Genomic DNA, 26,342 nt, shown 5'->3' on the forward strand with positions numbered 1-26,342 from the left:
GAGCTTGGGCGGGGGGGTGAGGGTCACCAGGTTCCCTACTGAGAAGCGGGCGTCCAAAATCCAAAACAGCGCTTGCACCCTCCACCTCCCTCTGTTTCTGTCCCTCCCCCTGTCCTCTGGCCCCGAGGCCTTGCGCTCAGGCCTCACTGTCACCTCCTGTTGCTGCCTTTGGGCCTCCTCACGGCCCCCCTTCCCGCGGGAGCAGGGCCAGGCTGTCCCGCGGTAGACGCGTTTCCTCGGGTGGCGTCGAAGCCGTTGCTGCCTCTGTGTACACGTTTAGCCACGGTTTTCCCCCAGAATCCTCTTGGCAGGTGGCAGTGGAAATGGTTGGAGGTGGATCTGTGGGGGGAAGGCCACTGTGAGTCCCCACGTCCCAGCATCCCTGCTGTCCCTCCAGCAGCTGGGAGCCTCGGCCCCGGACAGCTCCGGCGTGCCGGCGTTGCAGGAGCGGCCACTCTCCCCTCCTCACCCCTGGGCCCAAGGCTGCATCCCCTGTGCTGGCTTCGGTTGCCGGTGGCGTCTGCTGAGCGAGTCAGGCCACGATGCTGCCATGGTCTGTGAACAGCGGCCCCACAAGGGCACAGGAGCTGTCCTTGTCTCCTGCTCCCCCGGCAGCATCGGGCAGCGTCGCCCGAGCGAGCCACACCTCACCCGCCCTGGGACCGGCAGCACTCACGCTGGCCAGTCTGTCGCCCGTGCCCCTCGCCTGGGACCTCGGCACACTCAGCCCACCAGGCTTTGCAGCGGCGCCTCTGGAGGATGCCAGGACCCGGCCCTGCACGCGCTGCCTGCGGTCCTGACTCTGCCATTGGTGTCCAGCTCCTAGTGCCAGGAGCTGAGTGGGACGGGAGGGAGCGAGCCAAGGCCCTGGCCTGGAGTGCACCCCTGGGGCAGCGCCCCAGCTGGCTCCCAGGTCTTCATGTCCCAGGGCGCTGTGGCTGTCGGATGCTCACTACCAGGGCTCGTGTCTGCGGGGGCGTCGCATGCACTGATCTCCGTGTGCCTCTGCTTCCGGGATGGAGAACGGGGACCCCACGCCGTGAGGGGTGAGGGGTCTTGTTCCCGTCTGAATGGCCGCCTTCAGCAGGGAAACAGGTGATCGCCATCACCCGTAGGGACTTTCACTTTCTCTGGACGTCCAAGCAAGCAGCCGCCTCCCGTACTTCCTGTGTGTCGGCTGCTGCTGCAGGGTTGGTTTCAGAGACGCGTGGTTTGGCTGCTTTCCTGGGTCCCCGGCTGGGTCGGGGAGCGGTGCCCATGGGGAACCAGAGTCTATTAAGGGGACAGGGGGAGCCGACAAGGCCACGTTGGACAGGACAGAGGGAGGAGTCCCAGAGCGGAGGGCGCACGTCCCTGAATCACCGAGGTGCAGAGTGGCCGGCATGCACTGCTTGGGGATTTCCCAAGGCAGCTTGGTGGCCCCTGTTCTCACATCGCCTGTCACAAAGACCCTTCGGCTGTGGGCCGGCAGCATGCAGCAGTGTCTGCCCTGCTGGGGTGTGTCTGCAGGCCTGCAGGCGTCTCGGGGGGCGTGGACCTCGGGCAGGTGGGGGCCCACGCCGCGTTGCTAGGAGACAGAACCCCGAGGTACCCGTCCTCGGGTGTTGTGTTCTCGGGTTGTTATTTATGGTTGGAAGCAGCTGCTGCACATATTTTGGGGGAGAATACAGAGGAATGGAAAGTCAGTGCGGCTGTGCAGTAGGGCCCAGGCGCCAGACAGGCAGTGCAGGGAGAAGCCGGGCCAAGCATGGCAGCACCGTGGGGAGCATTGTGCACTCAGGGGCCGTGGCGGGGCCGCTGGGACTCGGCACCGGCCAGCCCTCCTGTCCCGGCAGGGGTGGAGGCGCAGGCTTGTGCATACATCTCTGTCTTTCCTTCTTTATTTTGTTTCCGCCAAATTTTCTCTTCTATTCGTAATTTTTTTTTTTGTCACATGGACAAAAGTTTCTATTTAAAAATGACCTTTATTCAGGGTCCAGTTTTACCAAATTGCGGTGACTCAGCCTCTGATGATCAGAGATTCTGAGCTGCACTTTTGTAAGTTTTTTTCTTAATAGTTTCTGTACTTGCGTCCCCTGCCCACTGCTTCCAGCCAGCGTGGCAGGTGATGTGTGTTTATTCATCTGCCGCTCTGTGCCAAGAACTGGTAGGGTCAGAGACACGGGCACCAGGGCTCGCCTTTGCCAGGGTCCACCGAGCGGAGAGAGCTGCAGGCCCCAGGCAGCCGGAGGACCCGGGGCAGGCGGAGCTCCCTGGGGCCTGGGGTGAGGTTTCTAGCAGGACCTTGTGGGGGCGGGGCAGAATTTGAGTGACAGATGGACCGGCGGGGCTTCCTTGCTGGTGAAGAGGAAGAGTGAGCAGGGGGCTTGGCCGCGCGAGGCTAGGCTGAGGGTCAGCGTGCAGGACGGGCTCAGGCCGGCCTGGGCAGTCGGGAGCCCTCGTCCATCATTTACTGAGCCGGTTCCTGCTGGAAGCCAGGGGACAGCAACAGGGGGAGGAAGTGCGAGCTGTGTCCCTCCCGGGTGCTGGCCCTCTGGACCCGGGGGTGCAGCTCAGCTCTGCGGCGAGGCCCTGGGCGCGGCCGGCAGGTGCAGGGAGCTTTCTGCAGGGACCCTCAGGTGATCAGGAGCCCGCCAGGCCTGGGCGAGGGGCCCGTCCTCCGGCAGGTACACGGGAGGCCGTGTGGGGGACTCTGGGTCGCACTCTCTGAGCGGCAGGGGAGTGAGGACTGCCCGGCGCTGGTGTCCCTGGAGCAGCCGGAGGACGGGCAGTGGGCAGGGGCGGGGTCCTCCCCCGCATGGGGCCCCGGAGCCTCGGGGAGCAGCAGGCGAGTCTGGGGTTCCCCTCGCGGCCCCGCAGAGGTCTGCGTTTGGCTTGGTTGTGGGGCAGTGGCGCCGTGACTGCAGCTACGCGGCGTCGCCTTTGGAGCTGAGGTTCCAGCCCTTTGCGATGCCGAGACCCACGGACCCGGCTGAGCTTTCCCAGCTCAGAAACAGCAAACAGACACTGACGAGTAGCGGGAGGCGGGGGACGGCACGCTGGTCCGCACCCTTGGATTCTAGCTCGCATCCCGAGGGTCCGTAGGAATTTCAGGGAGGCCTTGGAAGTGGAAGGCCGGATCCTGAGGGGCTCCTGGCAGCCCTGGCCACGTGGTGGTGGCAGTGGGTGCCGTCCTCCCCAGACCAGACAAGAGGCCATCTCCCGGGGGTGCCTCTGTCCACGCAGTGTCTCTGTGACTGTCACAGCCGCACGGTCTCAGAGGCGGCCAGGCCTCCGGATTCCCTTAACCTAACTGCCGCTCCTGCTTCTGACCCAGGGGTTGCCAGGAAGCCCCGTGTGAGGGCCCTGTTCCGGCAAAGACCGCAACCGCCCAGTCTGGGCAGGAGCCCGGCGTTCTGTGGAGTGAGCAGCACAGGCCCCGGCCGTGGTCTCCGTGCCGACACCCGAGTCCCCTGCCCCCGACAGGTGGGAGAGGACACCGAGCTCCCTCAGGACGGCCCTGCCAGTGGGGAACGCGGGGCGCCTTTGAGACAGCTGTCCTGGAGTGGACATGACGCGAGCAGGCCCCGGGGGGCAGGACCTGCGACCGTGTGCTGGGCCCTGGCTGGAGAGGTGGAGAGGCGCGCGCTGTGGTCTCACTCCCCCAGGCACCACTGGACCCCACCGGACGGTGCACGGGAGCCGCTGGCACCGCACCCGGACAGGGCCTCCTCCAGCTCGGCTCCGCCTGCCTTCCCGCGGGTGTCTGTGCCGTGTGCTTCTGGCCGAGGCTCGGGATCCGTGAGCTTTCCTGAGCGCTGGGCGAACTCGGGGGCCTTGTGTGTGTGTGTGTCTCCATGATGCAGGAGGCCAGAGGGGCGTGGGTTTGTGCTGCCTGGAAATGCTCGTTCCTCATCTGGCCCCCCGAGGACAGCGTCCTTGAACGTGCTTGGTGTGAAAGCTCATCGGAGATCTACGCTTCAGCAGAAGCAAACAGAAACCCTGGTTTTCTAGGAGATGCTGATGGCAGCGAGGTCTGACCCAGCGCGTCTTGGAATCTGCTCGGCGAGCCGGTTCGCGAGCATCCATGCCTGCCGGCCACCCTTGCCTGCCCTGCCGCGGTCACCGGCTGCAGACCCGGACGCAGCCCCGTCGGCAGCAAACCCAAGGACCAGGGAGTTGAGCCGAGAGTGCGGGCCTAGGAAGTGAATGAAAAGACCATGTGAATTTTCCCAGAACGCTCTGGGGCTGCTTTGTGCACGAGACCCGTGTGGAAGCTCAGGCTTTGGGGTGCAGGGGAGGAATCCTGCCTGCGTCTCAGGTGTGAGAGGGGACGTGGGAGGGAGGGACGGTCGCCTGCAGGACCCAGCGGCCGTCTCTGCTGAGGGACGTCATGGCGGGGGCAGCCCAGTCTCAGGTCTCTGCCAGCAGGTGCTCGTTGAGGTGGGGCTCCGGGGCACCCCCAGCCTGCCTCCTGGCCGTGGTCCCGGGACTGTGTTCTGCTTTGTTAGGGTGAGGACCTGCCATGCCGGCCCCTCGGCAGGGCTCCAGGGCGCTCTGAGTGGTTCATTGATCAGACTGAAGTCAGCCTAGTGATTCGCGCTTACTCTGCTCTTTCTGCTTGTTTCTTGATTTCTGTGTCTCCCTTTCCCCGCATTTTCTCTCATTTCATCTGCCCATTCCTGAACACCAGTGGGCTGGGCTCCTGGGGCCCTCTGCGCATGAGAGAAGCCATGGACAGGGCAGGAGGTATATCACCTTCACACGCTCCACACCTGCACACGCTCCACACCTGCACACGCTCCACACCTGCACACACATGCCGCGTACATGCACATGTACCACACCTGCACACACATGCTACATGCCTGCACATGTACCAACCTGCACACACATACTGCATGTACCACACCTGCACACACATGCTACATGCCTGCACATGTACCAACCTGCACACACATGCTGCACACCTGTACATGTACCACACCTGCACACACATGCTGCACACCTGCACACACATGCTGCATACCTGTACATGTACCACACCTGCACACACATGCTGCACACCTGCACACACATGCTGCACACCTGCACATGTACCAACCTGCACACACATGCTCCACACCTGCACACACATGCTGCACACCTGTACATATACCACACCTGCACACACATGCTGCATGTACCACACCTGCATATGCACCAACCTGCACACACATGCTGCACACCTGCACATGTACCACACCTGCACACACATGCTCCACACCTGCACATGCACCAACCTGCACACACATGCTGCACACCTGCACATGTACCACACCTGCACACACATCACACCTGTACACAAGCCACGTACACCTGCATATGTACCACACCTGCACACACACCAGAGCTGCACCCGGCGTAGCGGAGCCGGCAGGAGGCGTCTCTGCAGAAGTGCAGGGAGCTGCATCTGACGCCTCGTTTTCTGCCGAGGGTTTCGGTCTCGGGGGAAACAGCTCTGCTCTTACTGTGTTTCGGACTCTGACAAGGAAGTCACCTGGATTAGCCCCACGTGACGTGGTGAACCAGGGTCCCAGACCTGGGCGCCTTGGTGCTGCCGCGCAGCCTGGGATGAGGGGTGGGAGACGGATGTCAGGAAGGTGATGTGGTGAACCAGGGTCCCAGACACGGGCGCCTTGGTGCTGCCGCGCGGTCTGGGACGAGGGGTGGGAGACGGATGTCGGGGAGGTGATGTGGTGAACCAGGGTCCCAGACACGGGCGCCTTGGTGCTGCCGTGCAGCCTGGGACGAGGGGTGGGAGACGGATGTCGGGAAGGTGACGTGGTGAACCAGGGTCCCAGACCTGGGCGCCTTGGTGCTGCCGCGCGGCCTGGGACAAGGGGTGGGAGACGGATGTCGGGAAGGTGACGTGGTGAACCAGGGTCCCAGACACGGGCGCCTTGGTGCTGCCACGCGGCCTAGGATGAGGGGTGGGAGATGGATGTTGGGAAGGTGACGTGGTGAACCAGGGTCCCAGACACGGGAGCCTTGGTGCTGCCGCGCAGCCTGGGACGAGGGGTGGGAGACGGATGTCGGGAAGGTGACGTGGTGGACCAGGGTCCCAGACACGGGCGCCTTGGTGCTGCCGTGCGGCCTGGGACGAGGGGTGGGAGACGGATGTCAGGGAGGTGTGAGAGCAGCCAGCATCGTCTGGGCCTCGGGCCGTAGACGCGGGAGCCCGGGCCCCTCCCTGCCCTCTGCGCTGTGACCAGGAACTGGGCCCCGTGTTCCAGGTGCCTGACGGTCCTGCGGCATAGCTTATTAGCTCAGACACATCAGCCTCCGAGGGACTTGGCCTGAGGGGCTCCGTCCAGCATCACAGAGCCACGTCGCTGTAATCCTCACTCTGATCTGTGGCTTCGGAGGGAGCCTGCTGCCGGGAGAGAGGGGAGATGAGACCCCCGAGCCGCCGTGACGGGTCTGCGGGAGTGTCTCCCCCCGCCTCCCTGCTGAGGCCCTGTGGGTGCTGAGCGCTCGGCAGCCAGCCAGGGAGGGGAGACGGCCGTGGAATGCCGGGGTGGCGTGGGGGGAGTCGTCCACACTAGCTCACGTCTCCAGGGGTGCCGGGTGAGGTCTTCCGGGGTCAGGGCTGCGGAAGCAAACTCCCACAGCACGGAAGCCTGGGTGCGGGGTCAGTCGGGCTGGGACAGAGGTGTGGTTCCCGGGGCCCCGGTGAGGCTCGCTCCGTGTGGTCGGGGCCCAGCGCGCGGCTTCCAGGCCCCGAGCGCTGCACCGCCCGCACCCCGGGTCTGCCCGCTGTGTCCTGTGGGGACGGAGGAGAGCTCGGGCGTGGGCCTCGCGGTGGGCGCTCCGTGCTGGCGTGCAGGGTGCGCTGCCCCGCGCTGCCCGGCGGCTTGAGGTGCGGGGTTGCTGCCTCTCAGATGTCTGCTCCCCGTCGTGTTCCTGTAAACCCGGAAACGTGGCTCCTAAAATGCCCGTCCTGCTGCGAGAGCCTGAGCCTGCATTTCAGGACAAGCCCTGCTCTGACAGGGCGAGAATGCGCACTGAGGATAGTGCTGCTAAAAACACACAGCTGGTGAGAATCCGCTGAGTCACCCTTGGACCTGGCGGTCAGTCACGTGGAATCTGCTGGGTCACTGAGCCCTCCTGCCGGCTGTTCCTGTTGCAGACCCTGCTTTTAAAAGGAGGAATTCTGAGTGTTGCGTTTGTTATTCTGCGGCAGTGTATTCAGCTTCCGCAATTCCAGCGTCTTACATTCAGATGAAGATTTTTATATCAACCCAACTCTTTTTTTTTTTTTTAGGATTTATTTATTTGAAAGTTAGAGTTACACAGAGAGAGGAGAGGCAGAGGGAGAGGGAGAGAGAGAGAGAGAGAGAGGTCTTCCATCCGTTGGTTCTCTCCCCGATTGGCTGCAATGGCTGGAGCTGCGCTGATCCAAAGCCAGGAGCCAGGAGCTTCCTCTGGGTCTCCCACGTGGGTGCAGGGGCCCAAGGACTTGGGACATCTTCTGCTGCTCTCCCAGGCCACAGCAGAGAGCTGATTGGAAGAGGAGCAGCCGGGACTTGAACCAGCGCCCATATGGGATGCCGGCACTACACGCCAGGGCGTTAACGTGTTGCACGACAACGCCAGACCCCTCAACCCAAACCCAACTTCTTTTTTAAAGGTTTATTTGTTTCAGAGGCAGAGTTACGGGGGGTGGAAGGAGCAGAGAGAGGGAGGTCTTCCATCTGCTGGTTTACTCCCAAATGGCCGCAGAGTTGGAGCTGCGCCAATCCAAAGCCAGGAGCCAGGAGCTTCCCCCAGGTCTCCTATGTGGGTGCAGGGGCCCAAGGACTTGGGCCATCTTCCACTGCTTTCCCAGGCTACAGCAGGGAGCTGGATGGGAAGTGGAGCAGCCGGGACTCAAACCGGTGCCCATATGGGATGCCGGCACTGTAGGCGGAGGGTTAACCTACTATGCCACAGCACCAGCTCCTCAACACAACTTCTGAAACCCAGAGGACACCGTGAACACGCGCACCTACTGTGCCGTGAGGCTCCGAGTGTGCAGCAGGTTGGCAGCGTGCATCTGCACGTGCTGATCCAGTGTTCTCTCGGCGTGTTCAGACGGGGCCACGGGGCTGCTGTGTCTGGTGTTTTTGGTTTATCTGTGGTCAGCTGGGGTAGAGCCACAAGCAGGCGGCCTCCAGGCCCCTGACCCGGCGCCAGGCCCGCCCCGCCCCCTGTGCAACTAGGCACTCCCTGGAGGCTGCCCCGCTGACCGTCAGCCCCGTGGCTTCCTGCCCGGCCTTTCAGGCCCACAATACACCGCTTCCCCCCTCCCTCTGTTTCTGGATTCTGCGTGGTCACACACCGCCGGGAATCCTCCATCTCGGGGCCAGCGACACTGCCTCGTCCACCTGTGGCGTTAGCCTCCCTCCCGCCTCGGGCCCCTGAGCCTCTGCACCGGTGCAGCCAGGGCATCAGACAAGCGCTGAAGGCTCCCACAGTGTGTGTGCATGTGTGCGCACACGTGTGTGCACGCACAGGGTTGCACGTATGTGTGGGCATGTGTCATCCACCCACGGGCCTGGATCTCGGCTAGCTCCAGGGAGACTGAGTGAGCAAGAGGCTACCAGCGTGCGCAGCCAGAGCGTCTGTAGCCGTGTGTCCCCCTTGCAGACCGCCCTGTCACGCGGAGGCTGGAACCGGGAGCCGCGTTGCAGTGAGGGACGGTGCGTGCCGTGCCCGGTGTCTGAGGCCCCGTGTTAGGTTGATCAGATGCGCCTGCGAAGCTCTCCGCCCTCGGGGTCCCTGGTTCCCAGCGTAAGGATCTTCCCGCCGTGCTACCGGGCGGCTGAGGCCCTGGTGGTTCCGGGGCCTGCGTGGGGGTGCTGCTTTCTGCAGGAGGCTTTGCCGGGTGGGAGGGCAGAGCCAACACAGTGGGTGCAGGGACGGCACTGGAGCCGGGAGTGGGGGTCAAACACAGCAGCTCTGAGTGTGGCCAACCCAGGGCCTGCCTGCGTGGGGCACGAGGAGGTGGCTTCGGCTGTCACCTTGTGGTTTTTCTGGGACACTCAGCCTCCCCGGGGCTAGCGCCCTCTGCCTCAGGCCGTGCTGTCCTGCCCTGGCCTCCAGGCGCTCAGCTGCCCCACAGGCAGCAGACACAGCGAGCTGGAGACCTTGCCCTGTCGCCTCCCTTGTCTTCCAACATCAGCAAAACCATGAAGCAGACAGATGGGTCTCCTGCAGCCCGCCCTGCGCACAGCAGCCCTTGGTGCAAGCTGGGGGAACAGGGGGCTGCCCGCAGGGTCGGGGGAGGAGTGGGAGGGCTGGGGGCCATCCCAGGAATGCACATGCCCCACCCTGGAGGTGTGCAGATTCAGAGCCGTAGGCCTGAGCGCCGTCCGTGCACGTGCGGCAGGTCTGGGCACCCAGGTTCTCCCTGGCGAGTGAGCCGAGGTTTGGCGTCTCCCCGCCGTGTGCCCCGCGGGGTCTCTGTGTTCTGCTCGCAGGCCGGTCCTGGCCCGCTGCCCCGGGTGTGCGTGGATGCAGCTGCGGCACTGCCCGCCCGGCAGGTTCTGACCCCACCCTGTGTCCCCGCAGGTGCTCCCGGCCGGACCGACCCAGCCGCAAGGTGGACCTGCCTCTCGTGCCCGGAGGGGGACGATGCCGGCTTGTCTGTAGCGATGGTCAGCGGTTCAGCGCGGCTGAAGCTCAGCGAATGAGACTATGGGCTGTGCCTCCGCCAAGCATGTGGCCACCGTTCAGAACGACGAGGAGGCCCAGAAGGGGAAGAGCTTCCAGAACGGAGACGTGTTCGGCGGTGAGTGCGCGGGAGCTGCGTGCCGGCTCCGGGCTGGGCTGGCGCAGGGAGCAGGCGTCACCGCCCTGCGTGCCTCTCGGGGTGCAGGCACGAGGGAGATTGGTGCAGGCTTCCTGTACCGGGCGATGTGCAGGTTCCTGCCGGGGCCAGCGGCCAGAACTGAGCTCTGGAGGGGGCAGTGTCCAGCTGAGCAGTTGAGGTGTCTGCCCCACCTCAGCGCACCAGGCTCCGCTTCCCAGGTCCGCGGTGGTGGCTGGAGCGGCCGGGTCCCTGCTGCTCACGTGGGACAGCTGGATCGAGTGCCCAGCTCCGGCGTTGGCCCAGCCCAGGCGTGGCCACCGCTGGCATTTGGAGCACGAGTTTCCTGCCTCTCAAGTAAATGAAAAATAATTTAAAGCATTCTTACAAAGGAAGGAGTAGGATTTAAGCAGGTGTGTGGGACAGTGGCCGTGGGGTATCCCAGTGGGGGTGAGAGGTAGGGCTGAAGAGAGACCTGAAACCCTGGGTGGAGGGTGACTAACAGAGAGGCACGCACTTGAAGATCCAGAACTGTGGTCGGTCAGTTGGCCATCATCTCGTGGGTCGAAGCTCGTCTCTAGTGCCTTGGTCACGACCACCAAGTTCATGGCCGCGTCTCGCCTGCAACTCTGTCTTCTGTGTCCACCAAATGGTTTCAAAATAAAAAGCAAGGCAGCGTTTAGAAATCAGGAGGCTTCACAGACAGCCCCAGGTTCTTCAGCTCAGCAGATCCGGCCACCGTGGGCGCGTGGCCGTGGCGTGTTCCCAGACGCTGGCCTCCGCCGGCGGCTCTCCCTTCCCCACCGCACCCAGGCCACCTGCAGGCTCTGTTTGTCCTGCGGACGACCTGTCGCTGCCCTGATGGAGTTCCGGGGCCAGCGGGAGTCTCAGTGTTGGGCTGTGCTGGGCCTTGTGTGTAGAGCGGCTCTCCGCGTCTCTCCGGGAAGGAAGCCGGGGCCGGGTTACACGTAGCCCGGGGAGACAAGCCGAGGCCGTGCGAGCAGGACGCCCCACACCCCCGCCCGGCGTGGCCAGGGTGTTCAGGGTGCACTGGCGGGAGCGTGTACCCGGTCCCTGACTTCTGTCCAGGTGGAGGTAAGGGGAGAGTGCGGTGGAGGTGAGAGCTCTCCCTGGCAAGTGAGAGGCGTGGATCCCGCAGCGCGTCTGGGGTTGGAAATTTCCTGCCCTCCGAGGGCAGGGCGGGTGTGCGTTGCGGTCAGCAGGCCTGCTGAGGTCACCGAGAGGACAGGCGCGCGGGTTGCCAAGAGCAGCTTGGGGAGGGCGAGCGAGCCGCAGGCCCAGGCTGCACGGACCCGTCTGGCGAGTTCCAGGCGCGCCGCCTGCTCCCTGGCTTGCTCTCGGCAGTCAGACCATCGGAGGAGGTGCAGGGCACCGAGCCAGGCTGTGTCACCTCCCGGGGTCGCTGTGCCCTCCGTGGCCGGGCTCTGTGGCTGCACCCACGCTGCCGTTCACCCTCCTCCTCTCACCGTCCCCCCAGAGCTCCGCACCGCCGGCTGTCACACGTGACCCCGGCCCCGCTCACCCGGGCGTCCCCTGCCGTGACTTCCTCCACCAGCACGGAATCCAGAACTGGTCCCGTCACCCCGTGCGTCTGCGTCTTCTGTTTGTTTACTGTCTGCAGTTGACAAGCACTGGCTGACGTGTTCGTGTGGCGCGTGCGGTGATCAACGCGTGCTGTGTGTGACGATCCACGTGGTGACACACGTGTGCTGTGCGTGATGATCTGTGTGGTGTGTGTGGTGGTTGACATGTGCTGTGTGTGCTGATCCGTGTGGTGGCTGATGTGCGTGTGACGATCCACATGGTGGCTGACGTGTGCTGTGCGTGATGATCCATGTGGTGTGTGTTGTGATTGATGTGTGCTGTGTGTGCTGATCCATGTGGTACATGTGGTAGTTGACATGTGTGTGTGATGATCCATGTGGTGGTTGACATGTGCTGTGTGTGATGATCCTTGTGGTGCGTGTGGTGGTTGACATGTGCTGTGTGTGATGATCCATGTGGTGCGTGTGGTGGTTGACATGTGCTGTGTGTGATGATCCGTGTGGTGCGTGTGGTGGTTGATGTGTGTGTGATGATCCTTGTGGTGTGTGTGGTGGTTGACATGTGCTGTGTGTGATGATCTGTGTGGTGTGTGTGGTGGTTTTGACATGTACTGTGTGTGATGATCAGTGTGGTGGTTGACATGTGTGTGTGATGATCCATGTGGTAGGTGTGGTAGTTGACATGTGCTGTGTGTGGTGATCCGTGTGGTGCGTGTGGTAGTTGACATGTGCTGTGTGTGATGATCCATGTGGTGGTTAACGTGTGTGTGTGGTGATCCATGTTACGTGTGGTGGTTGACATGTGCTGTGTGTGGTGATCCATGTTCCCTGTGGTGGTTGACATGTGTGTGTGAAGATCCAATCAGGCAGTTGTTCCTGCGTCTCCCTGAAGTTGCCGTGTCTTCTGATTGGGAACCCTCAGAGTCCCCTGGTCTTTTACAGAATGTGCGTGGGCTGCCTCTGCCTGCTCCGGGGTCTCCTGCAGTGCAGGGGCTTTGTTGTGGCACCGTGGAGGGGCGGGAACGTGGGGTGCAGGCTCTGTCCCATGTCGGGTACAGGCTCTGTCCTGTGTCGGGTGCAGGCTCTGTCGTGTGTCAGGGGTAGGCCTCTGTTGTGTGTCAGGGGTAGGCCTCTGTCATGTGTTGGTGCAGTTCTCTGTCCCATGTCGGGTGCAGGCCTCCGTCCCGTGTCGGGTGCAGGTCTCTGTCCTGTGTCGGGTGCAGGCTCTGTCCTGTGTCGGGTGCAGGCTCTGTCGTGTGTCAGGGGTAGGCCTCTGTCATGTGTTGGTGCAGGCTCTGTCCCGTGTCGGGTGCAGGCTCTGTCCCGTGTTGGGTGCAGGACTCTGTCTTGTGTCAGGTGCAGGCCTCTGTCGTGTGTCAGGTGTAGGCCTCTGTTGCATGTTGAGTGTAGGCTCTGTCCCATATCTGGTGCAGGCCTCCGTCGTGTGTCAGGTGTAGGCTCTGTCGCATGTCGGGTACAGTTCTCTGTCCCATGTCGGGTGCAGGTCTCTGTCCCGTGTCGGGTGCAGACTCTGTTCTGTGTCGGGTGCAGGCCTCCGTCCTGTGTTAGTCTGCGTCGTGTTGGCACAGCAGGTGCACTTAAAGGAGCTCCCGGGAAGGGGAAGGCGCAGGTTGGCTCAGTTTGGGGGCTCACGGTGCAGGGTCAGGGGCTGTGGTCTGCTGTGGGAGGGAGGCCACGCGGTGAGCCAGGAAGCAGAGTGTGAGCTCGCTGCGTGCCCACGGCCACGGCCACGCCCCAGCATTTTGATCCAGTCTCCTGCATCTTAGGTCACACGTGGGTGCTCTCGTGTGTGTGTGTGTGTGTGTGTGTCCCCAGAGTGGACTCTGCCAGTCTCCTGTGTCCTGGGTCACGAGAGCTGACCTCAGCCAGGGCTGATGGCTGGCTCAGGGTGGGGTTGGGGTGCGGCCCCTGGCGTGCTTCTGAGCAGACCCCATGTGCCTGTGGGTGGTGGGTGCAGCAGAGACAGAATCCAGTGTCCTGCCCCGCGCTTGCCCTGTGCGTGGTGACGGGGTGTCCTGCAGGTGTGGAGCATGGGCCCCACCCAGCATCCACTGGGAGGCGTCTCCAAGTGCCCAGTCCCCCAGCATCCACTGGGAGGTGTCCCCGAGTGCCCAGTCCCCCAGTGTCCACTGGGAAGTGTCCCCGAGTGCCCAGTCCCCCAGCGTCCACTGGGAGGCGTCCCCGAGTGCCCAGTCCCCCAGCGTCCACTGGGAGGCGTCCCCGAGTGCCCAGTCCCCAGCGTCCACTGGGAGGCGTCCCTGAGTGCCCGGTCCCCCAGCGTCCACTGGGAGGCGTCCCCGAGTGCCTGCTGCTGGAGGGGCTGGGCAGGCTGAGGCCCAGGAGGCGGGGGCTTCGGGGAGGGCGGTCAGAGCCTCAGGAATAGGGTTGGGGTCTCAGGAAGGAGGCCCAGGGAGCTGCCTCGCTCTGCCCCAACACGGGGACCCTGCGAGGGGCACCGACTCCCGCAGGGGCTGAGAGATGTGAACGCCATGGCTTCTGAGCCACACAGACCGTGGTGTCCCACTGCGCAGCCCAATGGACCGAGACTCGTGGGCAGCGGGAGAGATGCGTGTGGCCTGCTGCGGGGATGGGGAGCCGAGTCCGGTGAGATGAGGCGAGGAGGCATCTCCTGCCCAGGGGACTCCAGCCACGTTCCTAGATCGTCCCTGCGGGCGACCCCCGCTGGGGGCCCCAGCAGTCACGGTGCCACCTCATTCCACGTCCCCAGGGCCCGCCCCTGCACCGCGCCTGCAGACCGGTGCTGGACCAGGCGTGAACCGACGACGTCAGTGAGAGCAGGCGCGCCGCGGTGGTGCCATGCTGTGCCGGCCGAGCACCTGCCTGCGTTTGTGCAGGTGCACAGGCCGCGTGCTGCGGGCCCCTGGGGGCCCAGGCTCGGCGCCGGTGTCGAGCGCGTGCTCCTGACAGCAGGCTAGGCAGGCGCTCGCTGCCAGGCATGGGAGGCCGGATCCCCTGTGCCAGGACCTTCCGGCTGGACGGAAGGACGCAGCCTGGGGCCCACGTCTCTGCCTTCTCGGCCAGGCTGTTTACTGGCAGGTGCTGGCTCCTGGGCCTGCCACCCTGTGTGTCCTGACGGCCAGTTCCCCGGGCCCCACGGATCACCGTGCAGCACTGGGCCTCAGGCTCCCGAAAGCAGACGGATGTCAGAGCCTGGTTCACTTTGAATTTCTTTCTTTTTTCAGTAGGCAAGTAGCCCTCAATTCCAGGCAGCAAAGCCTGCCGCACCGTGCACCCCGCACTCGAACCGCAGCAAGGTCCCAGGTGCCCTGTGTTGGGGTGCATGGCTGGGGATGTGTCTGCTGCTCTGCCCTGCCTGGCGCTGCAGCTCCTTGGGCCAAAGAAACCTCTGGGTGCTGGGTGACTAATGTGGGTGTCGGATGATGAACCCCAAACTCTAGGCTTTGGGATAGAAGACGGGAGAGTGGACTAGAGTTAATGCTTTACTGATTTCTTAAAGAAGATTTATTTTATTTATCTGAAAGGCAGAGAGGGAGGGAAAGACAGACACCTCTTCCATCAGTCCCCAGATGGCCGTAACAGCTGGGGCTGAGCCAGGCCAAGGCCAGGAGCCAGGAATTCCCTCTGCGTCCTCCATGGGTCCTTGGGCCATCCCCTGCTGCCTTCCCAGTGCATTGGCAGGAAGCTCGATCGGAAATGGAGCAGCTGGGCCTTGAGCCGGCGTTCGCGTGGGGTGCTGGCATCAGGGTGGCGGCCGCACCCGTGGCGCCACAGCGCGGACTCCTGCTTTGCCGTTTAGATTTGTTTGTTTGCTTCATTGCATTGAAGCATTCTGTTGTCAGCTGGAGAACATGGGTCACGAAATTCGCATATATAGGGTGATTCTAGCTATCACCGGTGGCTTCTGGCCAAAGCATGCACCAGGTGTTTACCGGGAGAAGTTGGTGGTGCCGGCTCCCAGGGGTGCGATTGGGAGCAAGGCTTTGTGCTTGTTCTGTTTTTTCCAAATACTCTGCATCTCTTTTGCTACAGTTTAGAAGCAAGGGCTTCTCTGTGGTGACGAGCTTTACTGCCGTGAGGCTGGGGTGTGCGGTTTGAGAGAAGGCAGCGGAGGCCCCCGGGGGCGCTGGCTGACAGTGTTCCAGCACTTTCTGCACACCAGGCTCCGCCTTGGGTGTCTCGTTTATAGATTTGCTGAGTGTCCCAGCACCTTACCTGTTAGGCTCCAGTTTCGCACATGAGGAACCTGTCATGTATGTCCCCAAATGACACGTGCAGCCCCCGTGCCCTGCCACCCTGTCCGTGGGTCCTCTCGCGACATTAGTGACAGGAGACTCCAACGTAGTCATAAGAGAAGGCTCCGGGCTTCCCTCTCCCTGTCTCCAGGGCAGATGTCGTCCGTGTGCACCTGCTGTCTGTCCCTGTGTGAAGTAGCCCTCCAGAGCCGTCCCTGGGAGCAGAGTCACGGCCACACCCGCCAGGCCACCTCCCTGCTGACAGCGAACCTCAGACAGAACTCGCTTTGCACACTGGGGGAGGGTCTGGTTTCCTTCTGCTGTGCCCTGCCTGTAGTAGCTGCCGAGGGTCTGAGGACAGAGCGAAGGCGTGGGGTGTAACCGTGGTGTGGGTCCCGTGGGTTTCTTAGGTAGTGACCTTGTCGTCTCTTCATTCCAAGGCCTGAGACCCCTCAGGGAAGATTATGGGCTTGGATGGAGCCGTCCTCTTCTGTGGTACCCCGTCAGGGTTTGGCCAGGATTCGGCTCCGGGGACTCGCGGCATTTCAACCCCGACCTTGTGTTAACAGCTGACGGATGAAGGCTTGATCTGGTTACGGTGTCTGGAGGCGTTTAGGTCACTGGGGCTCGGCTGTAGATTTTCTGTGTTAGTCACCCCTGCGTCGCGTTAATTAATCACAGTGCCCGAGAGGAGCAGCTCAGGAGGGGAAGGTTTATTCTGGCCCGGAGGCTGGGGTTTTGCCGCCCGGGATCAGGTGTTGGTGTGGGCGTCTGGCGAGGCTGGAGGACCGCAGGGGTCGGCGGTCACTTGGCGAGCCAGGGAGCCCCCCCGGCACCTCCCCGTGTCTGTCCTGTCACTCCTCAGACCCAGTCGGGGGGCTCCACCCTGGCCCCGCACTCAGGTCTCCACGGCGACCACACAGCCCTGAACAGGGCTGAGCCTGGGTTCCTTACTTGTCTTTGCAGAAGTAGCTCCCGCTAGAGAGCGCGGTGTGAGGCCTTGTGACCCACGGGTAAAGGGAGACGCGGGCTTCCCGCTGGGGCGTGGGCGGTGCCCGCATCGGCCGCAGGCTGACCCTGCGCCTTGGGTTCTGCTTCTGTGGGTGAGTGGGACGGACCCGGTGCTGGCGGCCTGGCGTCCACAGGTGGCGTTGGCTCCCCCGCCTGGGGGCTGTCTCAGTCTCCAGCCCTGGACGTTGAGATGATGGCGTGAGATGCTCACTGGGTGGGGCAGCGGTGTTCTGCCTGTGCCGGCTTTACCTGCCCAGGTTGACAAGGCGCTCACGGCTCTGCGATGCAGTTCTTGTCTTCCCCACGGCTAGGAAGGCCAGCGGTGTCTTCTGTGGCTTTCAACGTTGCCACGAGCCAGGAGGCAGGAAGCTCAGCGTGCCGCGTGGGGACCCCGCCCTGCCTCCCCCTCGCCGGCGGCGTCTTGTTAATCTCTCTTCCCCAACGCTTGGATTGCTGTGAAGTGCTGAGAGAAGCAGCCAGGGGTGTAAAGCTGCTGGCTGCAGAGCCAACATCCCACAGGGGCGCCTGTTCACGTCCCGGCTGCTCCACTTCCCATCCAGCTCTCTGCTATGGCCTGGGAGAGCAGCAGAAGATGGCCCAAGCACTTGGGTCCCTGCTCCTGGCTTCAGATCAGCTTAGCTCTGGCCATTGCAGCCATTCGGGGAGTGAGCCAGCAGATGGAAGACCTCTCTCTCAGTAACTCTACCTCTCAAATAAATAAATAAAATCTTTTAAAAAAACATTTATGTATTATAAAGGCAGAGTGACAGAGAGGGAGAGATCTTCCATCTCCTGGTTCACTCTGCAGATGGCCACAACCATTGGGGCTGGGCTGGGCTGGGCTGCAGCCAGGAGCTTCATCCTGGTCTCCCACATGGGTGTAGAGGCCCAGGTAGTTGGCCCATCTTCTGCTGCTTACCCAGGCGCATTGGCAGGGAGCTGGATCAGAAGTGGAGCAGCTGGGACTCCAGCCGGCACCTATATGGGACGCCTGGCATCCCAGGTGGCCGCCTGACCCACTGCGCTGCAGCACCAGCCCCAGGACGCAGGGTTTGAATTCCTGTTGAAGGCTGTGTTTGAGGTCCTGACGGGGAGCGCTGATTCTGTCGTTGCAAGGGATGATGAGTTGTAGGACAGACAGCTTTAAGCACATTCTGACGTAAGAGAGTGCTTCATTTTGTGGCCACCGACTTCTCCAGAACCCCCAGGCCGCGTGTGGCCCCTCTCAGCTGCGGCTCGCTGACCGGCGTCGCCGGGCTTGGTGCTGCGCCCCAGGGCAGGAGGAGGTCAGGGTTCTAAGGAGATCAGAACAGATGCAGAAGCCCCGTGATACGCTGCCGTGTTTAGCTCTTGGACCAGAATGGCCTGCGGTCACTTTCAGAGCCCCTGGTGAAAGTGACTTGGTCTCAGCTGGGGAGGGGTGGAGGAGGGGCACCCAGGCCTGGGCACCAGGGTGTCTGCGCCCCGGAGCAGGGCGAGGCCGTGCTGGAAGCCTTTCCTTTCGAAGGCTGGCGTGCGTGACCGCCGAGAATGGAAGGCGACAGGCTGACGGTGACGGCGGGAAGGGTGGCGCTAAGGTGCCATGCGCCTGCGAAAGCAGGAGTTGCCTCGAGTGGCAAAGGGGGCCACCGGGCAGAGGTCTCCGTCGGGGTCCACCTCATTCCCACGTGAAGCGCAGCCTTCGGGACAGGCTCAGTTGCCTTCACAAACAGCCCGCCTGGGAGTGCAGGCGCCGCTGTGGATTCCGATCCGCAGCACGGGAGAGACGCGGCTTCGGCTTCCGGGTTGCGCTGAGCGGTTTCGTGTTCGTGGAGTGCGCTGTCTCACGCCGTGTTTTGTTTGCTGTTTCGCTTCTTGTCGGCTTCGTGCACGGCGAATGCTGTTCTCCCTGAGCCTTGCGGTCTGGGTCTCGGGTGGCCTCCCCCGCTCCCTGGCTTTCTTCACCAGTGCCCCGCCCCCGCTCGGTGCCAGGTGTAAAGCGGAGCAGGCGCTTGTGGCCCTGGCGCAACTCTGGAATTGGAAATCATTCATTCAAGAAGTGTTTGTTTATTTATTTATTTATTTATTGACAGGCAGAGTGGACAGTGAGAGAGAGAGACAGAGAGAAAGGTCTTCCTTTTGCTGTTGGTTCACCCTCCAATGGCCGCCGCTGCCGGCGCACCGCGCTGATCCGAAGGCAGGAGCCAGGTGCTTCTCCTGGTCTCCCATGGGGTGCAGGGCCCAAGCACCTGGGCCATCCTCCACTGCACTCCCTGGCCACAGCAGAGAGCTGGCCTGGAAGAGGGGCAACCGGGACAGAATCCGGCACCCCAACCGGGACTAGAACCCGGTGTGCCGGCGCCGCTAGGCGGAGGATTAGCCTAGTGAGCCGCGGCGCCGGCCCAAGAAGTGTCTACTGAGCACATAGTACAGAGCAGCTTTGACGCGGGATGCAACACACGGGACAGCGACTGCCATGTTCTGCTTCTGTCCTGGGGGGCACGTGACAGACGTGTGGCCTCAGAGAGGGACGTGGTGTGAGTGGGGGGGGCACGTGACAGACGTGTGGCCTCAGAGAGGGACGTGGTGTGAGTGGGGGGGGCACGTGACGGACGTGTGGCCTCAGAGAGGGACGTGGTGTGAGGAGACCAACAGGACAGACGAGCCAATCGCCTTGTCTTATTTGGGAGGGCGGGACAGCGAGTGAGCTCAAGGCCCAAGCTGGGAAGCAGGGGCCCCGCCAGGTCTCCCCGGTGGTGTCGGAAGCCGAGCGCTGAGCCGTCACCGCTCCCTCCCCGTGCACCTAGGCAGGAGCGGAGGCTGAGGACTGGGCTCAGGTCCTCGGGACCGGCACGGGGTCTTAGCGCCCGGGCTGTCACCTCCCACGCCCCCTTGGAGTCCCGGGGAGAAGCTCTAGAAGCCTAGAGCTGGCCTCTGCACACGGCCCTGGTGCGGGAGCAAGTCTGCGAGAATCGCCAGGAGCAGTTTCAGGAGAGGAACCTCAAGGGCTGGCGGCCCCCAGGGGACTGCCGGGGGCTCCAGAGAAGCTGGAGACAGGAGGGGGGCGGTGAGCCGAGTGACAGGAGGGGAGGCGGTGAGCCGAGTGACAGGAGGGCGGGGCGGTGAGCTGAGTGACAGGAGGGCGGGGCAGTGAGCTGAGTGACAGGAGGGTGGGGGTGGTGAGCGAGTGACAGGAGGGTGGGAGTGGTGAGCTGAGTGACAGGAGGGCGGGGCGGTGAGCTGAGTGACAGGAGGGCGGGGCAGTGAGCTGAGTGACAGGAGGGTGGGGGTGGTGAGCTGAGTGACAGGAGGGCGGGGCGGTGAGCCGAGTGACAGGAGGGGGGCGGTGAGCTGAGTGACAGGAGGGCTGCTGAGTGACAGGAGGGCTGCTGAGTGACAGGAGGGTGGAGCAGAGAGCCGAGTGACAGGAGGGCGGGGCGGTGAGCCGAGTGACAGGAGGGCTGCTGAGTGACAGGAGGGGGGGCGGTGAGCTGAGTGACAGGAGGGCTGCTGAGTGACAGGAGGGGGGGCGGTGAGCCGAGTGACAGGAGGGCGGGGTGGTGTGCTGAGTGACAGGAGGGGGGGCAGTGAGCTGAGTGACAGGAGGGTGGAGTGGAGAGCTGAGTGACAGGAGGGCAGGGCGGTGAGCTGAGTGACAGGAGGGCGGGGCGGTGAGCCGAGTGACAGGAGGGGGGACAGTGTGCTGAGTGACAGGAGGGCGGGGCGGTGAGTGACAGGAGGGGGGCCGTGAGCCGAGTGACAGGAGGGCGGGGCGGTGAGCCGAGTGACAGGAGAGATCTCACAGGGGACCCAGCATGGCCCCCAGGCTGGCTCTGCCCCGTGGGATGGAGCCCGGCCACGGCCTGTGCTTGGAGGACGCTGCGTGTTGCCGGGCGCTGCGGGTGGGGGCCTGGGCTGTGCCTGGTAGGAGCTGCCCTGCTGCACCCTGGCCGCTGCTCCCTGAGCCCGCGGGGCAGAGGAACCAGTCGGGGCGTGTTCTTGCTGCTCCTCCCGCCCGTCCCGGCCTCGGGTACACTGCAGCGGACCTCACGTAAGAAGTGACCCCGTGACCCGCACGGGTCGGGGTCTGAGCTCCCACTGTAGGGAGAGGATTGACAGTCGTGGATCCCCAAAGAGAGACCACAAAGGGAGTCCAGGGGCTGTGGGCCGGGGTAGAGGAGGGGCAGTTAGCATGGGGTCTTGTAAGCCACGGCCAAGTGCGCCAGAAGCAGCCGAGGAGACCCCCAGGGACCGTCCCCGAGCGTCCTGGAGTCCCGGCACACGGAGGACCTGGAGCCGGGAGCGGGTGAGCAGTTCCGGGTGACAGCTGCTGATCTGGAGGCGGACAAGCGGCAGAATCGAAGGCGGTGAGCCTGGCACCCCGCCCCCGTGGCCTTGCAGGTGCCTCCTGTGGTGCTGTGAGCCCTGCCGGCCTCAGGGGCTGGCGTGGGGGGTGACAGGCGCTGCCTCAGTTAGAAGCCGAATCAGAGACGTGTGGACCGTGGCCAGCTCAGGCGTTCCGTGGGAAGATGCTTAAGCCCTGGGAGCTGACCTAACACAGGCCTTGGGGTACAAGCCAGAGTCAGAAGGGTGGGAGAGAGGCTGGGCCGGGGTCCTGTGGCCGTCTGCCCCTCCCGAGAGCCATCCCCCCGAGGCTCCTCCTGGCGCACAGTCGTTCGGTCTTGCGTGCTGTGCTGTAGGTTGAAAGTGTCGGTTTAAATCCGGGGAGTTGGCATTTGGCCTGATGGTTAAGACACTCCCTGGGCCTGGGTTCTCCTGACGCCAGCTTCCTGTTAGCTCCCTGGGGAGCGGTAGTGGAGGCTGGAAATTGGGTTGGGTCCAGGCTGTCCATGTGGGAAACCTGGAATCCCCAGGTCCAGCTTCGGCCTGCCCCACCCTGGCCCTGATGGGCATTTGGGAGGGAGCCAGTGGACAGGAGCTGTGTGTGTGTGTGTGTATGTGGGTGTGGGGGGGTGGGGAGCGTGTGTGGGGGTGTGTGGGGGTGTGGGTGGGGGGAGGCGTGTGTGGGTGTGGGGGGCGTGTGTGTGGGTGTGTGTCTGTCTGGCTGTCTGACTGCCTCTCACGTACACTGCAAGGTTGTCCATCTCATCTCAAGTCTTGGGAATGCCAGCAGTTCTCTGTTGCTGAGAGATCCTTGTGAGGACAGAGTGGGGCAGCAGCCTTGGAACGTGCAGGTCGCCGTAACCCCACGGAATCAGCTAGAGGCGTGGGTGGGCTCAGGCGCTGGCCGGCCTCCCTTCAGCTCCGTGTGCGCCGGCTCCCGCACAGGCCGGCCTCGCGTCTCCGCTCCCCAGGGTTTGACGATGTGCGCCTCACTGAAGCACACGGAGGCCCTGGTGCAGACAGAGCAGACCTGTGGGCCGAGGGCGGGGTGTGTGCCTCTCAGAGCCCCCGCCCTCCCCAGCTGCCGAGGGTGGGAGCACCAGGGCCTTCCTGAAGCTGGGAGTGAATGCAGACCCGTGGGAGAGGTGGCCCCGTTAGGGGAGAGGAGTGCACGAGCCCCCAGCCTCCCGCTGGCCACCAGCTCCCGGGGCCTCCGTGCGTCTGCTGAGTCATGGAAGCGTGTGAGGAGTGGAGACGCCCTATGACTGTCACAGGTGGAATTTCCAGCGCGTTGCTCCATTCGCCACCCCACGTGCGAGGGCGTGAGTGGAGTGACGCTGTCCCGTGTCTGCCGTTGAGTGGGTGACTTTGCTGCCACTGAGCTCGGCTGGGGGTGTGACCCAGGTAGAGTCAGGCCCTGGAAGCCAGCTGCAGCGCAGAGGCACAGCCAGAGGAGCCCCTGGCACCATGGGGAGCGAGTTAGCTCTGCACCGAGTAAGCTCAGAGTCACCGCGTTCGGGAGCCACAGCTGCACACCCGGGACCGCCCGCCTGGCCGCCCTGCTGGCTGCCGGCTGCTTCCCTGGCTGCCTTTGTTTTAAGGGCCTCACGAGCTGCCCTCTTCTCTCAGCTCCTCTGCACAGCACCCCTGCAGCCAGCCTGGCCCTCACCATCTGTTCTGCTCTCATTAGCGCTGCTCGTCCCGGCTGCGGTCTGGACGTGGAGTTCTCCGCTCACCTCCCCACCCCTCGCTCGTCTGCATGGCCACCGCACGCAGCTGGGCGCCGCTCTCCCAGCAGGTGGCCGGGGGGTGGCCGCAGGGCGTCCAGGGCTAGTGCTTTTATTGGAGAGTCTTTTCTTGAACAGACATGCTCTGGCGGTGTCAGAACCCAGTCCAAGGAATTATGTGAGGTGGACATGAAGATGTGCTCCGTGGGGTGGGCGTTGAGGCACAGGGCCAAGCTCCCACTGGCATGCCCGCATCCCATATCAGGGTGCTGGTTCAAGTCCAGCTGTTCTGTGCCTCTGAGCCAGCCTCCTGCTGAGGTGCACCCTGGGAGACAGGTGTTTGGATCCTAGCCGCCCATGTGAGAAACCCGATGGAGTCCTTGCTCCACAGTTTGGCCTGGGCATTTGGGGAGTGAACCAGCAGGTGGACAGTCTGTCTCTCCCTCTCTCTTTGTCTTTCTGGCTTTCAAATAAATAGATAAATATTTAGTTATATGTATAAGTGTGTATATTTATATGCATACACTTCCTTCTTACGTAGACACATCCACATGCACACTCATACGTGTATGCTCACACACACACACACACACACACACACACATACCCCGTTAGCCGCAGTGTCAGGTGTTTGGCAGGCAGCCACATTGATGGAAGTTTCTGGAATGGTCATCAATTCCCTGCCCTTCACCGTTGGTCCTGCACGGCCGGGAAGAAGTGACTGCCGATCAAGCAGGCGGTCCCAGGAGCACTCGCGGTATTGCAGGCCCTCCTGGTGATGGGTGCTTTCCCAGCGTCATGTATGAAGGCAGGCGTGTCAGGCTGTCTTCATACCTTTTCATATTTGCTGCTGTTGCTCTAGAGTTTGCCCTAAGAAGACAAGCTCTTTGTCTTAGATTCTGTTGTTTCTCGCACACACACAGTCAGTATGCGTGGGGATCAGACGCCAGCATCCACGGATACCCAGGTCCCAGGTGTGCAGCACCGCGGAGTTTGCCTGGAGCCTGTGTGCACCCTCCAGACGCCTGAGCCACCTCTGGGTGGCTTACAGCACCCAGGACAGTGCAGTGCTGACTAAGCGGTTGTTACTCTGTGTCATGTAGGGAGAACTGAGTAAGTGGTTGTTATGCTGTGTCATGGAGGGAGTGCTGAGTAAGTGGTCATTTTGCTGTGGTCTAAGTGGTTGTTAATGCTATGCTGAGTCAGCAGTTGTTATTCTGTGTTGTGTAATCGGCCGTTACACTGTGTTGTGTAAGCAGTTGTCATTCTGTGCTGAGTAAGCGGCTGTTACACGGTGTCATGAATTGGTTGTTATGCTGTGTCATGGAGGGAGTGCTGAGTAAGCGATTGTTTTGCTGTGTCATGGAGGGAGTGCTGAGTAAGCAGTTGTTTTGCTGTGTCATGGAGGGAGTGCTGAGTAAGTGGTTGTTTTGCTGTGTGGTGTAAGTGGTTGTCATGCTGTGCTGAGTGAGCGGTTGTTACGCTGTGCTGAGTAAGCAGTTGTTATGCTGTGTCATGTAGAGAGTGCTGAGTAAGCAGTTGTTATGCTGTGTCATGGAGGGAGTGCTGAGTAAGCGACTATTATGCTGTGCTGAGTAATGTGATTGTTTCGCTGTGTAGTGTAAGTGGTTGTTACACTGTGCTGAGTGAGCGGTTGTTAGGCTGTGTCATGTAAGTGCTGTTACGCTGTGTCATGCAAGTGGTTGTTATGCTGTGTTGTGTAAGCAGATGTTATGTTGTATCATGTAGGGAGTGCTGATTAAGTGTCTGTTATGCTGTGTCATGTGAGTGTCTTATGCTGTGTCATGTGTCTGTTACGCTGTGTCTTGTGTCTGTTACGCTGTGTCATGTGAGTGTGTTACGCTGTGTCATGTAAGGGCTGTTACGCTATGTCATGTGAGTGTTAGGCTGTGTCATGTGAGTGTGTTACGCTGTGTCGTGTAAACGGCTGTTAGGCTGTCTCTTGTGTCTGTTACGCTGTGTCTTGTGTCTGTTACGCTGTGTCATGTGTCTGTTGCGCTGTGTCATGTGAGTGTCTGTTACGCTGTGTCATGTGTCTGTTACACTGTGTCATGTGAGTGTCACGCTGTGTCATGTGTCTGTTACGCTGTGTCTTGTGTCTGTTACGCTGTGTCATGTGTCTGTTGCGCTGTGTCATGTAAGTGTTAGGCTGTGTCGTGTAAGCGGCTGCTAGGCTGTGTCTTGTGTCTGTTATGCTGTGTCTTGTGTCTGTTACGCTGTGTCATGTGAGTGTCTGTTACGCTGTGTCATGTAAGCGGCTGTTAGGCTGTGTCTTGTGTCTGTTACGCTGTGTCATGTGAGTGTCACGCTGTGTCATGTGTCTGTTGCGCTGTGTCTTGTGTCTGTTACGCTGTGTTGTGTGAGTGTTACGCTGTGTCGTGTAAGCGGCTGTTACGCTGTGTCGTGTAGGGAATAACAAGGAAACGTCTGCACGTTCAGTAAAGGTGCTTGTTCTTCAGGTATTTTTGGCCTGCACTGGTTGAGTTTGCAGGTGCAGAGCCCGTGGACACAGAGGTGGCAGACTGTGTGGGACTGTGCATAATTGTGTGGCTGTGTAGTTGTGTGTGTGTTGTGTCTGAGAGAGAAATGCCTGACATGAGGTTTTGCTTAAGGATTCCGTCTGTCCTGGGAGCGGGTACCTCCTGCGCGGTGTGTTGGTCCTGGGGGTTTTGTGAGAAATCAGTGCAAGAAGAGAATTCTCTTCTCCCTGATCAGCAGGTCCCTTTCCTGCACACTTGTGGGGCACAACTCAGACTACTGAGCCTGGGGCCTCGGGGATCAGGGCTCAGACTGCCGAGCCCGGGGCCTCGGGGATCAGGGCTCAGACTGCCGAGCCCGGGGCCTCGGGGATCAGGGCTCAGACTGCCGAGCCCGGGGCCTCGGGGATCAGGGCTCAGACTGCCGAGCCCGGGGCCTCGGGGATCAGGGCTCAGACTGCCGAGCCCGGGGCCCGGCTGTGTCCTGCTTGGCCAGTGGGCTGTGGGCATTGACTGCACCTGCACCCGTGTCCTCCTCTATGGTGGCGGAGTTACTGCTTCTAATTCATGGCTGTAGATCTGAACCCAGGACCCCGGGAGGGCTCTGTGAGTGCGCACCATCCCTTCTCCCACCCTGCCTCTTTTCCTGCTTCTCTTTGATGCGTGCTGGGGACACCGATCAGAGCTGTGATAGCGCAGAATAGTCGGGGTGGAGTGTCGTGAGGACTCGCGTGCGGTTGTGCCGGCTTTGCCTTGCTGGCTGTCGCTTAGGGCAGAGCGGTTTCTGATCGGTGCCCCCCTGCAAGGGTGCGTCTGCAGTGATGGGCCTGACTGGAGCAGGGGGTGCGTCTCTCCTACTGTGAGCGCCCCAGAGCACAGCGAGAGCTGCCCGTGCACCAGGAGGGCCAGGAGTCGGCTGTGCGAGCTGCCTTTGACATCACCCAGGTCAACAGGAGAAAACCCATTTTAGTTACGTGCACATGCGCAGGACTCCCACGAAACGGGAAGCTGAGTGAACGCTGGGTCACGGAGGTTCATGGAGGTTCCTGAGCCATTCAGGCAGGGGCTGCAGGGAGTGGGCGAGACGGGAGTGCGGGAGTGTGGCTGGGCGCCCAAGGGAGGCCTCAGGGAACCAGCAGGGCACCGCTGGCCGTGACTGCGTGTGCTGAGCG

General features: G+C 62.2%; 1 protein-coding gene and 1 long non-coding RNA gene across 5 annotated transcripts in view; one reads left to right on the plus strand and one right to left on the minus strand.

The window, feature by feature from the left end:
* The window catches only part of C13H1orf21 (chromosome 13 C1orf21 homolog), a 142,547-nt gene that overhangs the window by 55,240 nt on the left and 60,965 nt on the right, over positions 1-26,342 (plus strand). For all 4 annotated transcript variants that reach the window (XM_070055036.2, XM_070055038.2, XM_089311989.1 and 1 more), the window contains exon 2: positions 9,574-9,793. In XM_070055036.2, coding sequence (XP_069911137.2) covers positions 9,700-9,793 — 94 coding nt within the window. In that variant the 5' untranslated portion in view covers positions 9,574-9,699. The remainder of the gene's footprint in view (positions 1-9,573; positions 9,794-26,342) is intronic.
* On the minus strand, positions 7,270-9,565 carry LOC149122458 (uncharacterized). The gene is made up of 2 exons (XR_016219450.1): positions 8,009-9,565; positions 7,270-7,521 (listed from the first exon to the last, which is right to left on the minus strand). It is a non-coding gene; the product is annotated as an uncharacterized LOC149122458 (long non-coding RNA).

Source organism: Oryctolagus cuniculus, chromosome 13, assembly GCF_051225735.1.
Source record: "Oryctolagus cuniculus isolate XC-2025 breed Fujian yellow rabbit chromosome 13, ASM5122573v1, whole genome shotgun sequence".
NCBI lineage: Eukaryota > Metazoa > Chordata > Mammalia > Lagomorpha > Leporidae > Oryctolagus > Oryctolagus cuniculus.